The 20,156-nt window shown below is 35.0% G+C and overlaps 3 protein-coding genes across 5 annotated transcripts in view; 1 reads left to right on the forward strand and 2 right to left on the reverse strand.

The window, feature by feature from the left end:
* The first annotated feature begins 1,666 nt into the window (after window positions 1–1,666).
* LOC110603694 (two-component response regulator ARR12) lies at window positions 1,667–9,490 on the forward strand. Of its 2 annotated transcripts, none has more exons than XM_021741532.2 (6): window positions 1,667–2,159; window positions 2,865–3,017; window positions 3,352–3,723; window positions 4,096–4,172; window positions 4,254–5,510; window positions 9,171–9,490. In XM_021741532.2, the coding sequence occupies exons 1-6, from the start codon at window positions 2,030–2,032 to the stop codon at window positions 9,240–9,242; spliced, it is 2,061 nt and encodes a 686-aa protein (XP_021597224.1). In that variant the 5' UTR covers window positions 1,667–2,029; the 3' UTR covers window positions 9,243–9,490. The 2 variants fall into 2 exon arrangements, with proteins under 2 accessions (XP_021597224.1, XP_043807789.1); XM_043951854.1 differs by lacking the exon at window positions 1,667–2,159 and adding an exon at window positions 2,196–2,772.
* Window positions 9,491–9,692: 202 nt separating this feature from the next.
* On the reverse strand, window positions 9,693–13,163 carry LOC110603695 (brassinosteroid-related acyltransferase 1). The gene is made up of 3 exons (XM_021741534.2): window positions 12,514–13,163; window positions 11,857–12,309; window positions 9,693–10,431 (listed from the first exon to the last, which is right to left on the reverse strand). Exons 1-3 carry the CDS (start codon window positions 12,961–12,963, stop codon window positions 9,934–9,936), a joined length of 1,401 nt encoding a protein of 466 aa, XP_021597226.1. The 5' UTR covers window positions 12,964–13,163; the 3' UTR covers window positions 9,693–9,933.
* A 3,028-nt stretch (window positions 13,164–16,191) lies between these two features.
* The window catches only part of LOC110603321 (CHD3-type chromatin-remodeling factor PICKLE), a 39,976-nt gene continuing 36,011 nt past the window's right edge, over window positions 16,192–20,156 (reverse strand). For both annotated transcript variants that reach the window (XM_043951670.1, XM_043951671.1), the window contains exons 28-32: window positions 18,592–18,976; window positions 17,715–17,847; window positions 17,382–17,455; window positions 16,659–17,239; window positions 16,192–16,541 (exon numbers count right to left, since the gene is read on the reverse strand). In XM_043951670.1, coding sequence (XP_043807605.1) covers window positions 16,727–17,239; window positions 17,382–17,455; window positions 17,715–17,847; window positions 18,592–18,976 — 1,105 coding nt within the window. In that variant the 3' untranslated portion in view covers window positions 16,192–16,541; window positions 16,659–16,726. The remainder of the gene's footprint in view (window positions 16,542–16,658; window positions 17,240–17,381; window positions 17,456–17,714; window positions 17,848–18,591; window positions 18,977–20,156) is intronic.

Raw genomic sequence — 20,156 nt, forward strand, 5'->3', positions numbered from 1 at the left:
AAGGATATATTTTAATATTAAATTCATATTCGATCTAAGTGGAAGAAAACACCTAGACATGGATCGCCCACTTGGAGATGTATATGTATAATATCTCAATAGTCATAATAATAATAATGTCGTGTTCTTCAAATAGACGCATACAGAATTGTGTCTTATTTTCTCTCTCATGCCACCTGAAATCATGTCATGCCAAAAGAGACCTCATGCTACTTTGAAGAAATTAAAGCAAAGGAATCTCAAGATTTTGCACCCAACATGAATCTTCAAGATATCTAATATTAAATAGCATATTATAATTAAGTAAGTTGATAATAGAGAGTCATGCAAACATTTGAATATTATTGGAGAGTCAAAAAGGATGCTGCGTTGGATAATCATAAAAATAAAATTAAAAACTTTTTTTTATTGGGATCTTGCATGCATGTATATGCATTGTGTGTATGTGGAGCTAGCTAAGAGGTCCAACATAGAGACAGAGAGATGCCAAGTCATGGAGCAGTAATGAGAGATAATGAGTGAATGAATGATTAAAATGTGGATTAAGAAGAAAAGATATATAATAAAAAAGGCACTTAGAGGCTGCCAAGTAATCACAACCTCTTAATGTAGAAAACAAACATCACATCATCTAATAATATGGGACTCCTCACATTCTTCTCCACTTCACTCCTCATATGCATATGGTTACCTAATAGTTACTGTATTTTTTTTTTTTTAAAGAAAAAATCAAACTCATTTTAATATAAAGATTAAAATTTACATGTGCGAATATTATGAATTATTTAAATTGGGTGGTTTAATTTACCGAGTAAAACTCTTAAAATAATGGGTTTGTCTTGAAGCCCTAAAATTAAGAGGCCTTTTTAAGCTTTAAAAGATTAATAATTATTTTTAAAATAATATAAAAAACAAAAAAGTTAGAGCACGCGACCCAGTCAAGCTCTTGCAGTCGCAGTTGCCTTTTGGTTTTTTTGGGCCACTTGGATTCTGCCTACTCTCTCCTTCTACACTTCTTAATTTCTAGAATTATAATATACATTTTATATAAATTTTTTAAGTTTTACAAATTTTTTAATTATAATTATTAACTTATTTTTCCTTTTCATTCATACTTAATTATAGACCAATTTTTTATGGTAATTTATTTATTAAAATTCTACTGTTTTGTTCCCTATTTAAAGGCATTAAAAAAGGTAAACTGTTATATAAAAATAATTTCATAAATGAAACAATATCCACTTAAAATATATTTAAAAATATCATGTAAAATTTATTATTTTAATTAGCTTCTATTTTTAGTTTTTCTTCCTTTGTCTGTAATTCTAACTCAACAGTTGTGTGTCACACTCTATGCCACATGGATTTCACATTACTTTGCCAAACTATCCTTTATGTCTCCCCCTTGCATTCAGATTTTCTTTTCCCATGTTCCGATACACATGACCAATGAAATAACACTATGTGCATTTATAATTTTTTTTTTTAACTTTTAAAAATTCTGAAATTAACAGTTATATTTATTAAATTTTAATTATTTTATTTAAAAAAACGATTTCCTATTTTATTAACTTTTTATTTCCTATTACAGTGCTACCGGTATTATGTAATAATTTCTCTCGTGCAGTAGGCAAAAGCTTAAAGCTGGTTAAGGAGGAAAAGAAGCAAACGAAATCGCGTGGGAAGTACGCGCAAGTATACCAGAATTGGTAAAAGAAATCTTTACAGTGAAATTTGTTCAATCAGAATCACCGTCCAAATTTAGTTTCCATATTCTCTCTCTTTTCATGGTTAAGGCAATAGAAGAACTACACTTAATCCTCTTTTTCTCTCTGGTTCATATTCCACCTTCTCCCCATTGCAAATTCCCAATCTTTAATCACTTTCTCTCTCAAATTTCTCTATTTTTTAATCTCTGCTTTTGTTTTAGCTTCTGGGTTTTGTTCAAATCTGAGCTTCAAGACCAAATACAGCAGATACTACCCTCTGTCAAATTTCATTCGACTAAAGAGTAAAGAGAGAAGAGAAAATGACTGTGGAGCAAGGAATTGGAGAACCCAGAGACCAGTTTCCCATTGGCATGCGGGTTTTGGCAGTTGACGATGACCCTACTTGTCTCTTGCTGCTAGAGACTCTGCTTCGTCGATGCCAATATCACGGTTTAATTTTTTTTTTCTTCTTTTCTTTATTCTCGTTTTAGTTTTGTTTTATTCACTCGTTGGATTTGGGTTGTCGCGTTTATGATTAGATGTTGTTTGCTGATTGGCTAAATCTAGTTTTGGATGTTCATTTGGTGGTTTTGTTCTTCATCTCGCATTTTATCTGTAGTCTGTGTAAACTATGAAATCTGTGCCAACTATTGGCCTAACTGAACTTCTCTTATATTTTTACTTGCATTTTTTCCTCTAAAAGTGTGTCCTGTTCTGTTTCTTTCTTTTGCCATATGGGCCCTTAGATATGCATCTTCTTTAAAAGATTTTATTCTTCATTATTGTAGTAAAGTTTACAATTCGTGCTTTCGAATCTTTACTGTCTCTCACTAGCTTTCTGTGATTTCAGTTTACGTGTTCTACAATTATTGAAACTGTAGGATCTACTAAGTTGATTGCACATGGACCGTTGGTTTATTGGTTCTCTGGAGTTAGATTTTTATTTTTTCTGTTCCTGGTCCTCGTTTTAAAGTAGAAATTTTGATAGATTCATCTCCGCTTAAGTTTCCAATATCTCCTGATTTTTGGGGAGTCACTCATATGTCTTTTTCTTAATAATCATGTATTTATCAATGTCCTTATATGTTAATTGATTATGGTGCTTGTGGACTTTGAAAAATTGGTTTTGTTGAAAATGGATTATGGACTTTGCAGTTACCACGACAAGCCAGGCAATTGCAGCATTGAAGATGTTGAGAGAAAACAAGAACAACTTTGACCTGGTTATCAGTGATGTGCATATGCCAGACATGGATGGTTTTAAATTGCTGGAGCTCGTGGGGCTTGAGATGGACCTACCTGTCATAAGTGAGCCAAAAACACTGCACATGGTCTTTTCTTGGTTTTGTTGATTGAAGATGTGTTACAGATTCTACAAGTTATCATTAAACTTTCAGCAAACAATTGAAAAATTTTTCAGTTTTTTCCGTTTCAAAATTTGCAATATTGTTCACAATTTTAGTGATTTCTCTATTAGTTTGAGTAAACCCATTTTGTGAGTTGATTCCATAGCTGAATATTGGAATTGTGTTCTGTTAAGTTTTGTACTTTGTGTAAACGTATTTGATTAAACAAGCATCTTTGTAGCAAGAGGTTGCTCAACTAGGTCATGATCCTAATTCAAATGTTGAAATGTCTGCAGTGTTGTCAGCAAATAGTGATCCAAAGCTTGTGATGAAGGGTATTACTCATGGTGCTTGTGATTATTTGCTGAAGCCTGTTCGAATGGAGGAGTTAAAGAACATATGGCAACATGTAATTAGGAGAAGAAAATTCAATAACAAGGATCAGAATAACTTTGCCAACCAAGATAAGCATCATGGAAGTGGTGAAGCCGGAGCAGACCAGAAGCTTAATAAAAAAAGGAAGGATCAGAATGAAGAGGAGGATGAGGATCGTGATGATAATGAACATGAAAATGAGGATCCGACAACCCAAAAGAAACCTCGGGTTGTTTGGTCAGTAGAGCTGCATCGCAAGTTTGTTGCAGCTGTTAATCAGTTAGGCATTGACAGTATGTCTTCGACTCTTCATCTGAAAATTAGTGTTTGAGGTGTTAAACTTATCTCATTAAGCACATGATATTATTAAGCACATGATATTCCGCTGTGTTGTGCATGCTTGCATGTGTGTATTTGCAAGTATGTGAGCATATGCTCTCCTCTCCATCATCTTGGGGGATAAGTTGTCGTCTCTGATATTTTTATTCCATTTGTATTTGTTTGGTTTTCATCTATCAATTCAACCAACTGAAGCAACCTTACCAGTCAACAACTAATTCTTAGAGCTATAATTTTTGTCATAGTAAATATATTTATGGATGAATCTGTTTGTCTTGTTATTATTGTTATAGTTGTACATTTTCAATTTTCTTGTTTTCATGCAGAGGCTGTGCCTAAAAAGATTCTCGATTTGATGAATGTTGAAAAGCTTACGAGAGAAAATGTTGCGAGCCATCTACAGGCATATACTTACACCCCTCCTCAATTAAATATAAATAATAGTTTGCTCCTGGTAGCTAATTACATTGTTTTGTGATTTCAGAAATACAGGCTTTACCTTAAAAGGATCAGCACTGTTGCAAATCAGCAAGCTAATATGGTGGCAGCTTTAGGCAGTACAGATTCTCCATATTTACAAATGGGTTCTGTGAATGGCATTGGGTTCCCCAACTTGGCTGGAACTGGGCAGTTCCATGCTGCAGCCTTCAGATCTCTCCCACCAAGTGGTATGCTTGGTAGGTTGAATTCTCCTGCTGCTCTTGGTATGCGTAGTCTGGCTACTACTGGAGTAATTCAGTTAGGTCCTTTGCAAACCGCGAGCCATTTGACTAATAATCAGAGCCAATTCCAGTCAATTGTGCATTCTGGAAATGATGGCAATGTACTTCAAGGGATGCCAATGTCACTAGAAGTTGATCAAATACCACCTAGTAATGGTGTTACCTATATCAGAGAACTTCCTACTGAAGTTAATGATACTACCACTTTCTCTGTTTCCAATGGTTTCCCAGATGCAAATATAATGGCTGGCAGCTCAAATGGTGGTTTCCTTGGTGTTCCCAACAAACCCTTAATGTTAGAAGGGAGTGCTCAAGAGGCTCAAGATGGCCAAAAGTTTGGAAAACAATCATCTCTTGCTGTGACCGCTTTTGATTCAGGATATTCTTCAAATTTTTTGGATCAGAGTAGATGTAATGACAGCTGGTCAAGTGCTGTTCAGTCAACAGGAGTCCAATCAAATTCTTTTGGCCTTAATGACTGTTTTAAACAAGCTACTCTGCATCCTAGCAACATTAGAGATAGCATGTCAACAATGGCTTTGCAAAGTGGGAATAATCTGTCTCACGTCTCTTCTATTTCTACAGTGCTGACTCACTTGCAGGACTCTAAGGCAGATTTACAGTGCCAAGTAGCTTCAATTAGAAGTAATGCCGGACAAATAATTGCTAATGCCCCACAAGGTTGGGATGACCAGAGGCAAGATGCCCCTTACCCCTCAAATGCTGTATGTAGCTCAATAAACTCTGCAATTCCTAATCATGGTACTGGGAATCCAATGGGCCGGAGTTTGGACCCAAATAGTGCAATTTTCCATAGAACCAAGAGCTTCAATTCAGCAAGACAATCAGATCTTGTAGATCCATTTCTGTTGAAGCACAGTGAGGTTGATAATTTGGCCATGGAGTCCCTAATGAGATCAGATGAAGGATATGTGATAGGCCAACAGAAGCCACAGGGCAGTTATTTTTCTAATAATTTTGGCTCCTTGGAAGATTTAGAGAGTGTAATGGTGAAACAGGTAATTTACCGTATCCATATACAACTGTGAATTCTTGTTGAGACTTAATTTCCTGAGTCATATCTTGCCTATAAATGCATAATGTTCCCTAGCTTCCACTAATGGAAGAAACTGCTTTATGCCAGTGCTGAAGGTGAAAGACTCGGAAAAATTCTAGGTACCCGAGCAAGTGCATTTTACTTCTTGATTTATTTAAGCATTAACAGTGAATCATTCCAGATGCTAACATAATCAACTGAAGTTGGAACTGGCTTCAATTTGTGTAATGACAAGTTGATAAAGCTTATGGATAAATCTTCACTTGTGACTACTTCAAAGAAATTTATATATGAGTTTGTGCTATTTTTCATTTAACTTACGGATGTCTGCAATATCTATCTGTAACCTGTAGCTGATGTTATTACATTTAAGTGCTTTTGCAACTGTTATTGCTATGAATGCTAATGCAATTTCTTTGTTTTCTAAGCAATTCCTTAGGCATTAATACTGAATTATTCTAATCCCACAGAGCCTCAGATTCTTTTTCTTTTCAGACTTTTTGACTGCATAGTATCTGTTTCTTTTTCTGTTAGTTGTCAATTAACTTGAGCATCCTTCCTTGTGGGATTGTTCCACTAACCAAGTGAAAGCTGTGGATGGTCATCTATGATTTCTGCCATTTTGCATTAAAAGCCTGCTCAGTAACTTTTTAGCCATAAGCTGCATAATTTTTCCAGTTCTATTTTGAACATTGTAATGTGGTTTTATAATTTCTGTATCGAACACAATTAAAACAGGGGCTGAGCAGCTTTGGGGTGAACTGAAAAACTGAACTGATTCAATTCAATTGGTTCAGTTTTTTGGCTTAACTGCGTCGGTTCGGTTATGCATTTATAAAAATTTTGGTTTTTGGTTCAGTTGGTTTTATTGGTAGAAAACTGAACAGACTTTCAAAGTATAATTTTTCCAACCATCCATTTTAGCTTGCCCTTTCATTTCTTTTTCAGAAATCAAAAGAATGCAAAGATGCGCAAGCCGACTTCCCAAGCCATATTTTCTCTTATTCTTCTTCCATAATCAATTTCGACCTCTTTTCTTCCACAAATCAAGGTAGTGTTGCGCATGGTGGGTCACTGACCCATTGAAGAAGTGTTCTGTATGTGGATTGATTCCATCTCTGCAATACACTCCAAGGCTCCAATGATCCACGGTTCCATCAATTGAAAAAGTTGTTGAGTTATTTTGAAGGATTAGGGATTAGCGCTATGGCAGGTGATCGATTGATTAGAAATTGGAGATAGCAGTTCATCAATTGAAGGAGTTCTCAAGCCATAGTAGTAGCAGGCAATTGATTAGGGAGTGGAGTTAATCTATTCCGTTGATTGATTAGGGGTTGGAATTAGATTATACTATCTAGGTATTGAATCTGTCAAGTTTCCGAGCTAAGGATTGCGTCATGGAGCTCGTTGGATCTTAAATCCCTATTTGAAGAAAATAATAATTGCTTGAATTTTATTGATGTCTGGCTCCATATTTATAGAGTTACATGGTAGCTTTAAGAGTCCTAGTGGAACTATTAATAATAACAAGTCCTACTTGACTCAAGAGTCCTAATAGAACAATTATTCTAATAAAAAATAAATCATACTTAATAATAATCCTACTGATAGAAATAATGGAAGATAAAAATTCAAAAAACCCCCTGCTGCTTCTTGAATTACTGCTGCAGATGGGTTTGAGCTAGCTGTCCTATGCTTGGTATACTTCTTCCCTAGGATTGTTGATTTCATGTCGAGTACTACTTGAATCTATGGGTTTATTCTACTAAGATATTGACTGTTGAGTTTATTTGAGGATTTAGGGATTGGAGTTTATTTAGTTGAAATTAGAAGTTTCTTTTGATTGTTATTTAGAAGCTTTGAGATTGCAGTAGTTTGTTTGATTACTCTGATTGTTCATGACTTTTGAGATTTGTTTGGGGGAGGCAGAGAAGAACTGCATCAGCCTCTGATGTTGTTTGATTCAAGAGCCGAGTGACTGAACTGAACAGAACTGATTTATATCAGTTTGGTTTGGCTCAGTTAGTCTCGTAGTACAGTTTGGTTCAGTCTCCATTAAATTGTATTTCGGTTTGGTTTGACATGCTGTCCCCTGACAAAACTTGCATTATGCAAATTTCATGAGAATTTTTAATTTGGTTTAGGAGTTTAATTTCTTGTCATATTCTGAAGTTATGGTGGAATTTTCGAGGCTTGCTTGTCTTTCATAGGTTAAATTTGGCTTGGCCATTCTGAGTTACCAATGGATTGTGCATTTATCTTGTTTAGCATTATTCTTCAAGAGGAGTATATCTAATCCAGAGAATATAGAGGGTCCATATTCTTTGAACATTGTTTCACCTTTGTAGGGACTTATCCTATTCTTTCATGAACACGCAATTTGCTTGGCTGTTACTGAAATTTCAGTAAATAAGCCAAAAATAGAGCTATCATGGTATCATACTATTGTTGTTACAGTGAGTCTATTTGAAATATATTGGGTATACAGGTGCCCTTTCAATTTCTTTAAGGCCTCCCAAATGTACCTTTAGACACCATGGCCTACGTAATTGGCGATATCAGGTACCACTATAATTTCTAGGAAGCTTGCCAAATGTACAGCTGTTGCAACCACAGCCTACTTAAAATAGATTCCTAGCTGTCAGCAGCATTGTCACCTGGTAATCAATAGAGAGAGAGAGAGAGAGAGAGAGAGAGGGAGAAGGAATTGCCCTTGTAAGGCTTGTCTTTCAATGTAGTGAAATTACTGTGCGTCATATGATTTTTGATTTTTGCCAGTAGCTAACTTGGTCTTTTGAAAAATGTAACCCTAAACCAAACTGTTTGTTGGAAAACATTACCAGCGCCGGGAGAACTGAAGGACTGATGCGACTCCCGGCAATTCCAGCAAAATGGACTCGACAGAAATTAAGCTATTATTATCACTGGGAACTTAACACAAACATAATGGAGGAAATGCATCCTTTTTACTGATCCTAACTAGATAGAGGTTGAGGCTGAGTTGGGTAGCTAAACGTACTTTTTAATTTAGTTCTTCCCCGCTTTCAGCATTGTGTGTGCTGTCTGTCTGCTGTTAACCATGTTAATTTTGCCGAGTACTCCTGAGAGGCTGGAAGCAATTATTTGTTTTCTCTCCAATTACCATGATTTATAACATCCCCCCCCACCCCACACACAAACATGCACGCGCGCACCCAAGAATAGAATGATTTACATTGATTCTCGAATAATTTTAGCAATTTTCGTTGCATATAATGTTATTAGTGGTTATTGCAAGTCTTTAGTTGCTTTGGTCTTCATGCCTTTTTTTCCCCCTGCTTGCAATGATTTACATCCTTTTGGGGTATATGTACAGTTAGCAAGGGTGAAATTACGCTCAATGCCACTTCTCTTCACTTATGACTTTGGCATGGGCCATCTAAATATAATTTGGCCCTCTTGCCAGCTGTATGCTACATTGAAAATATATAGACATTATCCATGTGTACAGTATACGTTTCTCTTTTTCCACTTATCATTGAAGAATGTCTCAAATCACCTTTGTTTCTGATAATCATCATGTGGCTTTGATGTCTTCATTAGCTTGACTTGGGAATCCAATAACATGAATTTGGTGATGCAGGAGCAAGATAAGGTGACAATAACAGAAGGAGAACTTGGATTTGGCTCTTATTCTATTAGGAAATGCATGTAATGCAGATATTAGCTGCCCAAATACCCAAGAGAGAAGATCTGCCATAGAATCGTGCCCCACCTTCCTTGAATTTATACCTCATTTATCTGTGATTTCCACTTCCACCTTTTCTCTATACAACTCTGTTGCTAGCAGTTGTTTCTATTTTCAGCAGAGCAAATTTTTCTAGCTGTTTGAACAGTTTCAAATTGTGAAAATTGCCAAGGACACTTTGTTTTTGAACTGTAGGAAATGCATATTCTTGCTCATGGGCCCAGAGTGCATTATTTTTCTTGTCCTTCGTGCTTCTCCCTTAGATTGAGATCATCACAAGGACTCAATTAAGGTCATTTGCAACACATATAATCATATATTACTTAAGAGCTTTTTCCAGATTGCGTTCTTTCAATTATTGAATGAGAATTGTGAAAAATTTAGTTTCCAAACATGTTGCAAAGAGAAAAAGCTGTATTTGGTGATGAAAATACCTCACTATTATCATGGGAAATGGGTTCTGGACTACCTCTTGAGAAATAAAATTTCCTTATTTATCTAAAAACTAGCTCTTCAACTCAGCAACCGAGTATGACAGCATCATTATTAAAACCAGTAATCATTTCTTATAATGTTCACTTCTTCCTAAAGTCCATCCCCCCATCTCAGACGAAAAGAGAGTAAATTATTAGACAGATACAAGGAGGAAGCTTCAGGTTCATAAAAGATTCATGAGGAAATAGTGGGAGAAAGCATCCAAGGCCTGTGGAGGCAAGCCAATCCTCACATCAATGCCTCTGACGTCAATTGGATTCTGCATGAAATATGCAACCTGAGGGATTGGAGAGACCAGAGGACATGCATAGGCTGCGTATCCCTGTAGAAAATCAACCTTGTGGAATGGCATCCTTGTCCAGTCAGAAACCAAAGTGAGTTCACTCAGAGGAGGGAGATTAGCTTGGGGTCCATTAAGTGCCTCCATGTATGCTCTCACATAGTCACCGTTTACAGAGTTCTTAGCTTGTTTTATCTTCTCTATTATTGCTTCATGGCTTGCTACTTCCAGTTCACCGGCTCTTATTAAGACTGAAGCCAGAACATAGGCATTGCCACTAAAGCCTTTAGGTAGTGAGGGCACCATCTTGTTCCTTGTGTCCACTGCAAATTGCAGGCACACCATTCTCTCCTTTCGCACTCCTAAAGCCTTGGTCCTCACCTGAGTTAGATGATCAACAAGTACGATTCTTATAGGTACAACATTATTGCTAGATTTTTTTGATAACCCAAATATTAAGATTCAACAGAATTAATAATTTCCTTATTTATCGAGAAGTTCATGTTTTCAATGATTTGGATTTAATTTTCATTTGAATTCTTCACAAAAATCGACTTAGAAACACATTTGAAGTGGTTTTCAAATAATCAAACATTGTATTAAAATCCACACTCATATATATGAGTTTGAGTTTTTTCGTTTTGGTTTTTTTTATAAATTTTTTTCCCCACTTTTCTAACCTAACTTCAACTAATCAATTAATTTTCTATTTATATATTTATTATACTTGTTTTCAATTTAAATTCATGATCTCACATGTCTAGAGATAACTATATATTAAACTAAAAACTCATTTATCAACCGATCTAATTAGTTATTTTTTGAAAAAAAAATTGAAGAAACTAATCTTCAAAGTAATGAAAAAAAAAACATAGTTCTAACTATCCAATATATGAGCACAATCCTAATTAGTTATTTTTTAAAAAGAAAAATAATTGAAGAAACTAAACTTCAAAGTAATGAAAAAGATAGCATAGGTCTAAGTATCCAATATATGACTATCAAATCTTTTAATTATTACACTTACAAGATAGATCAACCACATTAAAATTAGAAGATCCATAAGAAAAATATAGAACATATTTTTCCTATTCATCTAATATATTGTTTGATTGATTTCTAATGCTTTCAATTTCAGCTGAATTTTAATTTATTTTATTTTATCAAACCCACTTGTCTTCCTGCAATGAATTCAAACAATAATCATTCATGTATATAAATATGACTTTAAAAACTAAATTCCTCAATTATATTTCCAATGATTTCTAAATTTTCATGAATGGTCACCTAGATTTGATAGGAATAGTTAGATTTAGGACGAAATAAATTAATAAAAGCTGTCTAGCAAACAAAAATCGGATATATAGCAAAGGAAATCTTTCCTTTTTCTCCTTTTAATTACAGCTCACTGAGAGAATGATAATCATCTTATATATGATCTTAGATTCTATCAATTGGCATATCTGAATTCAATTACCAACCTCAAGTGTCCTCGGAGACCTTTGCATATAATTATAAAGGCATAATCTTTCGTTTCTTTTCCCTTTCTTGTTTTCTGGCACTTGTTTGTATCTTGTCTTGTCCCCCGCTCACATGCAAGGCTAGCTTTTGTCTTATAATGCAAGTTAAAGATCATCGTGTTCATTCTTCTGTATATAAAATTCTTAAAATGTCTTCTTTTCTTCTCCTTTCAGATCAGGTTATGTAAATTATTTTCATTTTGGAAATTATGATCAGGGTTAAATCATTATCATAGAGAAAAAGAAGAAAGATTTGCTTATCTGGGAAAAGAACATGATTAATTACCTTCCATAGATGAGCTGAGAGTAACTCAAAAGATGAACATGATGAGAAGCTACTGCTTCTCTTCTCGCCCAGTACTTTTCTCTTCAGGTTTTCGATCATCGTACCACTCACATGAAAAGTCTTTAGAAGATAACTAGGGTTTCGATCTCCAAACCACCCATGATCTATAGCAAGATTCTGATGATGATCAGCTAGCGTTTGTTGTATCAACTGATAGAGATGATCTATTGCTGCAGCTCTTGTTATGCTTGATTTTTGGGCATTGCAATTACCCACCTGTACTAGTAGTCCTCTATCATGAACTGGTTTCTGAAGCTCATGGCTACCCTTTTCTTTCATAATTGCAGAATTACAAGCCCATGCACACAGAAAATCGAAGGTGGCTGGTCCATCAAACAAGGAGTGGCTTGCGCCTATGCCCACTGAGTAGCCTCCACAGCCAAACTTTGTCACCTGTACAAGGCAAATGATTGTTAGTTGATAAAACGAATTAAAGATCTAGCACCTTCAGGACAAGACTTGAGTTGGACGTTCTAGGAGATGACCTAAATGATATGCGTAACTTGTATGCAACCCTAGTGAAGACACCTAATAAACTATAAGTTAAGATCTCACCACCACACATATTTGTGTATATATATATAGATATATTCTCACCTGGGCAACAACCAAGGGCATCGCGGAGAAATTTCCATTGAAAACAGGTTTATAGACTAGATTTTCAAAGAATTCATTGTACTGCGAGAGATCTCCAAGCTCTGAGATCTTTATTTGTGTCACTGCCTCAACTAGAACTGCACCTTCGTTGTTGCACCAAAGATTGAGCTTTCCATCATTTGGATTCAAGTTCAATCTACCCGCGGCAGGGTACCAGATGGACAAGGTCTCTTCCAAGCCAGATTTCAAGCCACTAAAAACTGAGTTGAGCGACAAGTTGGCGTAAGCATGAGATGGCTTATAAAAGAAAACCAAATACACAAGCAAAGGACACTGCCTGTCTAAGTTGGAGAGGTTGAGAATTCTGTGAGGGTGAGAGGCCTTCGGATATACGGATACCCTCTTTGTAATAGTGACTGTTGATGCATAATTTTCATGTGGAGTGGCCATGAAAATTTAGATGGAGGTGGCTGAGCGTTAGCTTCTTGTTTCAGGGCTTGTGTGAGTTAAAGACAGAGAGAATGTGGAGTTATAGAGAGAAGGAAATTAGATTCCTAGGAGCTAGCCAACCTATTACAAGTCTCTGTGAATTTATTCTATGATGTTTATGGTTAGAGATAGCATGATTTATTATTATTATTATTATTATTATATGAATATCAATTGGTCCTTGAGTTTTGTCACTAATATTTAGTCTTTCGATTTCTACAACTACATTAGTATAATATCTGATTTCGTTAATTTTCTTCCATTACTTAATCTTAATGCTTTGGATGGCACTGCTCATATGTAAAGAATTATGGGTAACTCGATGACTGTATCGTCTGGCTCGCATTGGAAGAGTGACAATGACTCTGTCTCTCTATCGTCGTATGAGAACCCTAATAATAAGATGAACATCTATCCAATGGACCCACACGTATGTTTTGTAGGACCATCGTGAACATGTAATCTGCAAGCCCAGGGTTTCCGGTTAGCCATTCATATATTTTGTCCCTAGTGATCTGTCATGTAAACTTTTTCTTGAGTTCTAAAAATCTTAGGGTTTTAATGTCTTTAACCATTACAGACAAGGAAGGATGCCCTGTTAGGGCATGAAATTCCATGATATAGTACTTGTAATCTTGTCTATAAATTTAGTTTCTATGACACATGACTTTAATCTGCAATTATTGGTTACTAGCTCCTTTTAACATTAAAGACTAACGTTTATCTTTAACATTAAAGATAGTTATTCATCAAACGTTATAAGAATAAAGTTTTCTCAAATGTTTTAACTCTATCAAAATACTAAATATTATTTTCAAATTTATTGCCCTGATACCAACATTAATATGATAAAAAAATAATGTATGATTGTACTAAGTATGATTTTGAAGTGACTGGGTCTATATATGTATATAGCTTTGCAGAATTAAGAGAGGATAAACAAATGTTTCATGGTGAATGTTAGAGATTTGCTTAATTGTGGTTGAAAATTAAACTATCATTCTCTATTAATTAAGTAAAAACCAAAAACTAGAAGAAAGCCGTGACGAAAAGAAAGCAAAAGGTAACCAAAGGGGAAAAAAGCTATCCATGCTTTGGTGTTTTCTTAAATCCAAAAGCAGAGTTAATCAAAGGAAGAAAGAAAGAAAGAAAGAAAGAGATGTGGGGCAAAGGCTTGTTGAAAAAAACAGGTTGGCATGTCTCAATAATCCCAAAGGGATTGAGAAGTTGTTGTGTTTAGTAAAGCATGCGTGCATTTGAAGCGCAGACTTGTCTCTTCATGTCTCCACTTTCGCAGCAATTTGCCTATTTCCAGCTCTCTTTCTTTTACCTTCTCTCCTCCATCATTTTTCTTTCTTTTATTTAGACATCCTCCTTATCTCTATCTCCTATTTTATTCATTCATTCTCAAACGAATATGTTTTCTTTTCCTAGCTACTTAGTGCTCTCATCTTTATATAAATTTCTCAACTATAATATATGTCAACTTTGCATGTCAAATTTTTCATGCTCGCACAATATAGGATGGGACCCCTACCTCGTAATAAAAGCTTTGCTCTCATATGAAATATTATCAGTGAAATGGGCATGCATACAATGTATTCATAACACCTACTAATTATAGTACAATTTACGTGGGATTTGATTGTAAGAAAAACTTTACAATGATCACTATTTTCTAACTGTTATGGCTAAATCAGTGGTATTAAGGTTACGTCAATTGCTACTGGAGTTATTCCCATTTTTGAAAAATCTCAAGTTTGAATCTATTAATTTTAAGACTTATATATAAATATGACATGTATACACATGCACTCATACATAGATATGTGTAGTAATAATTGTAAGAGAAGCTAAATGAGAATCTAAACATAATTTATTTTTTCTTCGTTTATGTGGTTGGTGGTTAACGAATAGCTTCTTCCTAGCTACTAGTTATGTAATTCTCTTGTCTCACTAGCTATTATTTCCTTCCTCTGTGGATTCTTTCCAGAGAACCAAACACATTATTAATTTTAAGACGTGACTCCCATTGTAAGCTTCTATGTATGCCATGCATGCATACATAGATAAAATCTAATATGCTTTAATTTCTTGTTGTTGAAGATATCCTTGAGAGTCCATGTATTCTTCATGTCCTTTTGTTGGCATCCAATTCCACAACTTGTTTATATTTTGTGGGTAACATTTCTCTACATGTTAATGCTACCTTTATTTACACTATAATATATATACACAACTGAGTCGAACAATAAGTCAATACATAGGAGAAAGTTAGTTGTTTTCTATGTATGTGGTCGGGGCCAGGCGGAAGGAAGGGCTAGGAGAGCCTTTAGCCGCTCATTCTTTTTTATATTTATTTTTCATTCTAAGTTTAATAAATTTTTGTAGTATTAGCATCCTCAAAAAGTTTTTTTTTTTTTTAGCTTTTTCAATAAATATATAGTATAATTAAAAAAATATATATAATTGAAAACCAAATATAATAAAGCAAACTGTTTTAGCCAATTAACCCAGTAGAAAAATATCATTATTTACAAACAATTGTGACATAATTTGTACACCTTTCAAAAAAATAAAATAATATGGATGAGATTAAAAGTTTAATCTATACAGAATGCAAAGCTTAAAAGAAACACAGGCCTTTGAGATGAAATGCGTGATCCCAAACCAACACCAACGCTAGCAACCAACAGAGAGTTTATTCTTTCACTTGACATATTTTTAAGTATGAAAAAAAAACATTTATTCAATTAAATTCTTGATAGACCTTTTTTTTCATTCGTCTCAAATTGCAGAACTTTTTTTTTCTTAAAAAAAGAATTTATTCTTTAGTTTACTACACCTCTACTTGATATATATTGAAAAAAATAAATTAATCAACTCCAAGAATAATTTAGCTTTTCTCTCCCATTTCAAGTAATATAATAGAAAAAAAAAATTGTCTTCAATTGTCATTTTGGAAAATTAAGCAACCATTACTTTTCTTTTTTTTTTTTTTTTTTTTTCTAACTTTACTTTTGTCTATGATATTCTCAATGCATTTTTCAATAAATACATACAAGGATTATTTACTCTTTTTCAAAAATAAAAAAATGACTTCTTTAATTCTTTTGTTAATACATTCTTGGTGTTCTCAATGCATTTCTCAATAAATACATTATTTATCTAATCTTTAATAGAGTAATATATGCGCAATAAAAATAAAAATTACTATAGTTTTGATCCATATAAAATATACAGTCTTATATTTTAAAATCTATATAAAAATACAAATAAGCCCATCATTGAGAGAGAAATCGAGTACAACTATTACATCAAAATCATACAAAAGTTTGCAATGATTAGAAGCAATCCGCCTGAAACGAAGAGAAACAATTCCCAATTTGAGAATCTATCCTCCCCGGTGCTCCAGAATCAATGCAGCACCACTCAATCTCCAACAATGAAAGGCCTAATCTGTGTTCAAGCTTTCAGAATATTACCAATTTGCAGCTTGTCTATCAGACTAATTATGGCTTCACCAGAAATGTCTCAAGCTGGCAAAATCAAGAATGCAATTCCACATCAAACATCCAACGCATGATCTATGCATTTTTGAACAGGTAAAAATGATATTTGTAAATATTGAAGATTTGCAGCAGAGCAACACTCACTTTTCAATGAAGCCTGTAAACTACAATATACATCAAAAGAATTGTGCAAGATTTTCATTTGTACGATATCAATCGTCCAAAATGACCACTTCCGATTTGGATTTACTTGCGGTCTCATTTTCACTTGGAATGGCTCCAGTTTTGATTTCATTCTTGGTTGTTTCTGGTGAATGTACAGATCTCTTCGGAGATGTACATGCCTCTGCAGCAGCCATAATATTATCATATGGAGGTACGTTCAGCTCTTGGCCTATCAACACACTGCCTCCTTTTTGCAATTCAGACTCTGTCGCTGTATCCTTCATCTCAGTATCTTGTAAAGTACTAGGATTGCCATTATTGAGCTGGATAGAAGGTGATTGTGATTCTAGCAAATTGTTCTTTACCGCAGCTTGTTCTTTATTTGAATCTAGTACATCCACTTCAGACGCAGACACCTCTTCCAGAGAGAGAATTTGATTTATCTGTTCACAAATGGTCTCCAATGGAAGAAGGTCCAGCCCCAACTTAGGATTGTCTGCTTGGTTAGTCAGGGATGTCTGAATTGATTCATGAATGTTTTGATCCAATAAAGTGCACATCTATCAAGAGAATTAGAGAAGGAAACATCAATCCTTGTATTCCGGCCCACATTTCTCAATTATTTTGTTTTATTAATTCTGCTCAATAAAAAATGTATTCATTCCATGGGCTTGAAAATCAATGCATTAACAAAACAATTACCTTGTTGTACAATTGTGGTAATTCTAATCTATCTGGATCATCATCACAAGCAGCTGTAGAAATTTCTTCAGATGCTGCAAAGGGAGAATACTCGTTATCAACTAAATCTCTCTTGATTAAAGAACATTAACTAATGGAATTAGCCAGAACACCTAAAATAGCATTTCTAGATTATTAAGATATGCAATACATTATATGAATCAATATGCAAAAAAAAAAAAAAAGTCTCAAACAAAATAAATAAATAAAAATAAAAGAAATAAGAAAGAAAAAAAAAACCCCACTGTAGATATGCGTCAAACTCTAAGCTTAATTAAGTATTGATAAACTTACTAATTGGTTCTATCTGAGGCAACTGATCAATCATTTGAGCATCAATCTTCATGGACCTTAAACTTGATCCATCTGCAGCATTTATGTCCCCTTCAGGCTCTTCACCCGTAACATCGGTTGATTTTGGATCATCCTAACATCATAAGCAATTTTGAAAGGAAATCATCAGTCTATAAGCAAGTTATCATTGATAGCAAGTATCTAACCAGGTCACCCCCTCAGCCCTCCTCCAACAAACAGTAAGCACACAAAGTATAACGGTTAAGAATTAAGGCAGCATCCTCAAGGAACCAAAATTATAAATTTCTCCATCATGAACGATCTTGCATCCTGAAGCAAGTCAGCGTTTGACTATAAAAGAAGTATCAACACTCCCATGTAGTGGCAAAAAAATAAATTCATAAAATGCCACATGATTCATATAATAATAAATAACATGTGTCATTAACAAATATTTCTATATCTAACAGATTCATTTGATATATTTGATGTCTAAACTGAATAGATTCTTTAGATCAGATATATCCAACCATACTCTCTCTCTCTCTCTCTCTCTCTCTCTCTCTCCCTTCTCTTCCTCTCCCTATTGGCCTTCCCTCTCTGTATTCTGTTCTCTGAATTGTAGTATATTCCATATTCACTGGTTCAACCCTAATCACAAATTAAGATGCATCTTCAGGCCTTTAATTTGAATTTTATTTTTCTTTTGGAAATCCTTCCAAGGTTAGCAATACCTTGATAAATATTCCAATATGCATTGAATTTTCTTAAATTTCCCCCATAGAATTACAGCAAAAGGCTTAATGCACATAATAATTAACAGTGAGCACAAACTAGTGCCACTAAACTGGTACTTGAACAAACAATAACAACTTACGCGAAAGTATTCTTTCTGGTACTCGGCATTGAGTCCTTTCTCCAAAAGCAGCACTCTCTTCTTAATGAACTCAACCTGTCGTCTCTGCATATCTCTAAAATGATGTAGTACAGAGGAGTCTTGATATATCTGTGGTTGGTTAGCAACATCTGTCATCCCCTGTGCAACATCAGCAGCCAAACCATTGCTAGTACCATTTCCACTTCCCTTCACCTGGGTGCTAGGAGCTTCCACTGTAACCTTGTTAGCACCATTTTGTGCTTGAGAACTAGCTTGTCCTGGGACAGGTGCATTTATAAGAGGAAGATTCAACTCTTGACAAATGATCTCCTGAAGCCTCAAGTCCTTGTCATCAACCATAGCTTGCCATTTTCCATATCCGTGCCTTCAGTTGAATAACAATATTTAAGTAACAATATAAAGCACTTCAATAAACCAACTCAATTGAGGATCAGCATGCAAATCTGGTCAAATTGTTGACACGAAACATACAGCAGAGTGAATTCCTCTTCCAGGAATAAACTACAAAAAGGACTAATCAAGACCTGGTTGCAAGACCTTGTCTACCTTACTGAAAACCCTATCCTATCAACCACTATATTCACAAACTCATATCGATCAACAAAATATAACAAAAACCTGTACTCCAGGTGCTGGAGACTACATCAATCAGCTGGAAGTCTGGAACATTTCAATGAAGAGAAATCTTGCAAGATGTTATAGGTTATAGAAAATAAATATGTTAATATAGGAAGTAAATATTGATAGATGCGTTAGTTGCTTAATCTTCGGGATTGCATGATTATAGGTTTGATTTCTTTTCCTTTCTAGATAGGGTTTCTCATGTATAAATATGTTGTAATCTCAATTGTAATAGATAACAAATATTATCTTTCTACACGGTATCAGAGCTATTCTCATAGAGATTTAAATTTTTTTCTCTCTCCCGTAGAGTCTTAAATTTTTTTGGAGACTTAGGGTTCCTGTTCTTTTGGGTTACCCGTCTAGGGTAACATTTGTCTCTCACCGCCCACCTAAAGAGGATGCCGGAGCGCCGGCGAAATTGCCCTGAAAAACCGACGGGTATTCGGCCGGCGAGTGCTCTTCACGCGCTGCGACAAGGTTCTGATGCCGTCCCACTCGCCGGCGCGTGGAGGCACGTTGCCTGTTCGTCGTTGCTCTAGTCACCCTTGCCGGAGTCGCCTCGCGACCCCCTAGTCAGATCTGTGGTTTATTTGCCGTTTGGGTGTTGGATAGAGGCGTTTTTGGTACTATTCATGTCCGCGTGCTGATCACATCCGGTACTATTTTCTAATTCTGTGTTTCTTTTGTTGCTATTGTTTTGGGTTGGTTGTTCTCATGGCTGAAGTTAAAAACACTGTAACTGAGGTGATTCCTGTGATAACTAAAATCACGAAACACAAATTGAATGGACCTAATTTTCTGGATTGGAGTAAGACTATCCGCATTTATTTATTTACGAAGTATCGGAATGGATGATCATCTTACTAAGAATCCTCCAATTGATAAAACTAGGAGAGAATGGATAAAGGATGATACTCGAT

Source organism: Manihot esculenta, chromosome 16, assembly GCF_001659605.2.
Source record: "Manihot esculenta cultivar AM560-2 chromosome 16, M.esculenta_v8, whole genome shotgun sequence".
NCBI classification, from domain to species: domain Eukaryota; kingdom Viridiplantae; phylum Streptophyta; class Magnoliopsida; order Malpighiales; family Euphorbiaceae; genus Manihot; species Manihot esculenta.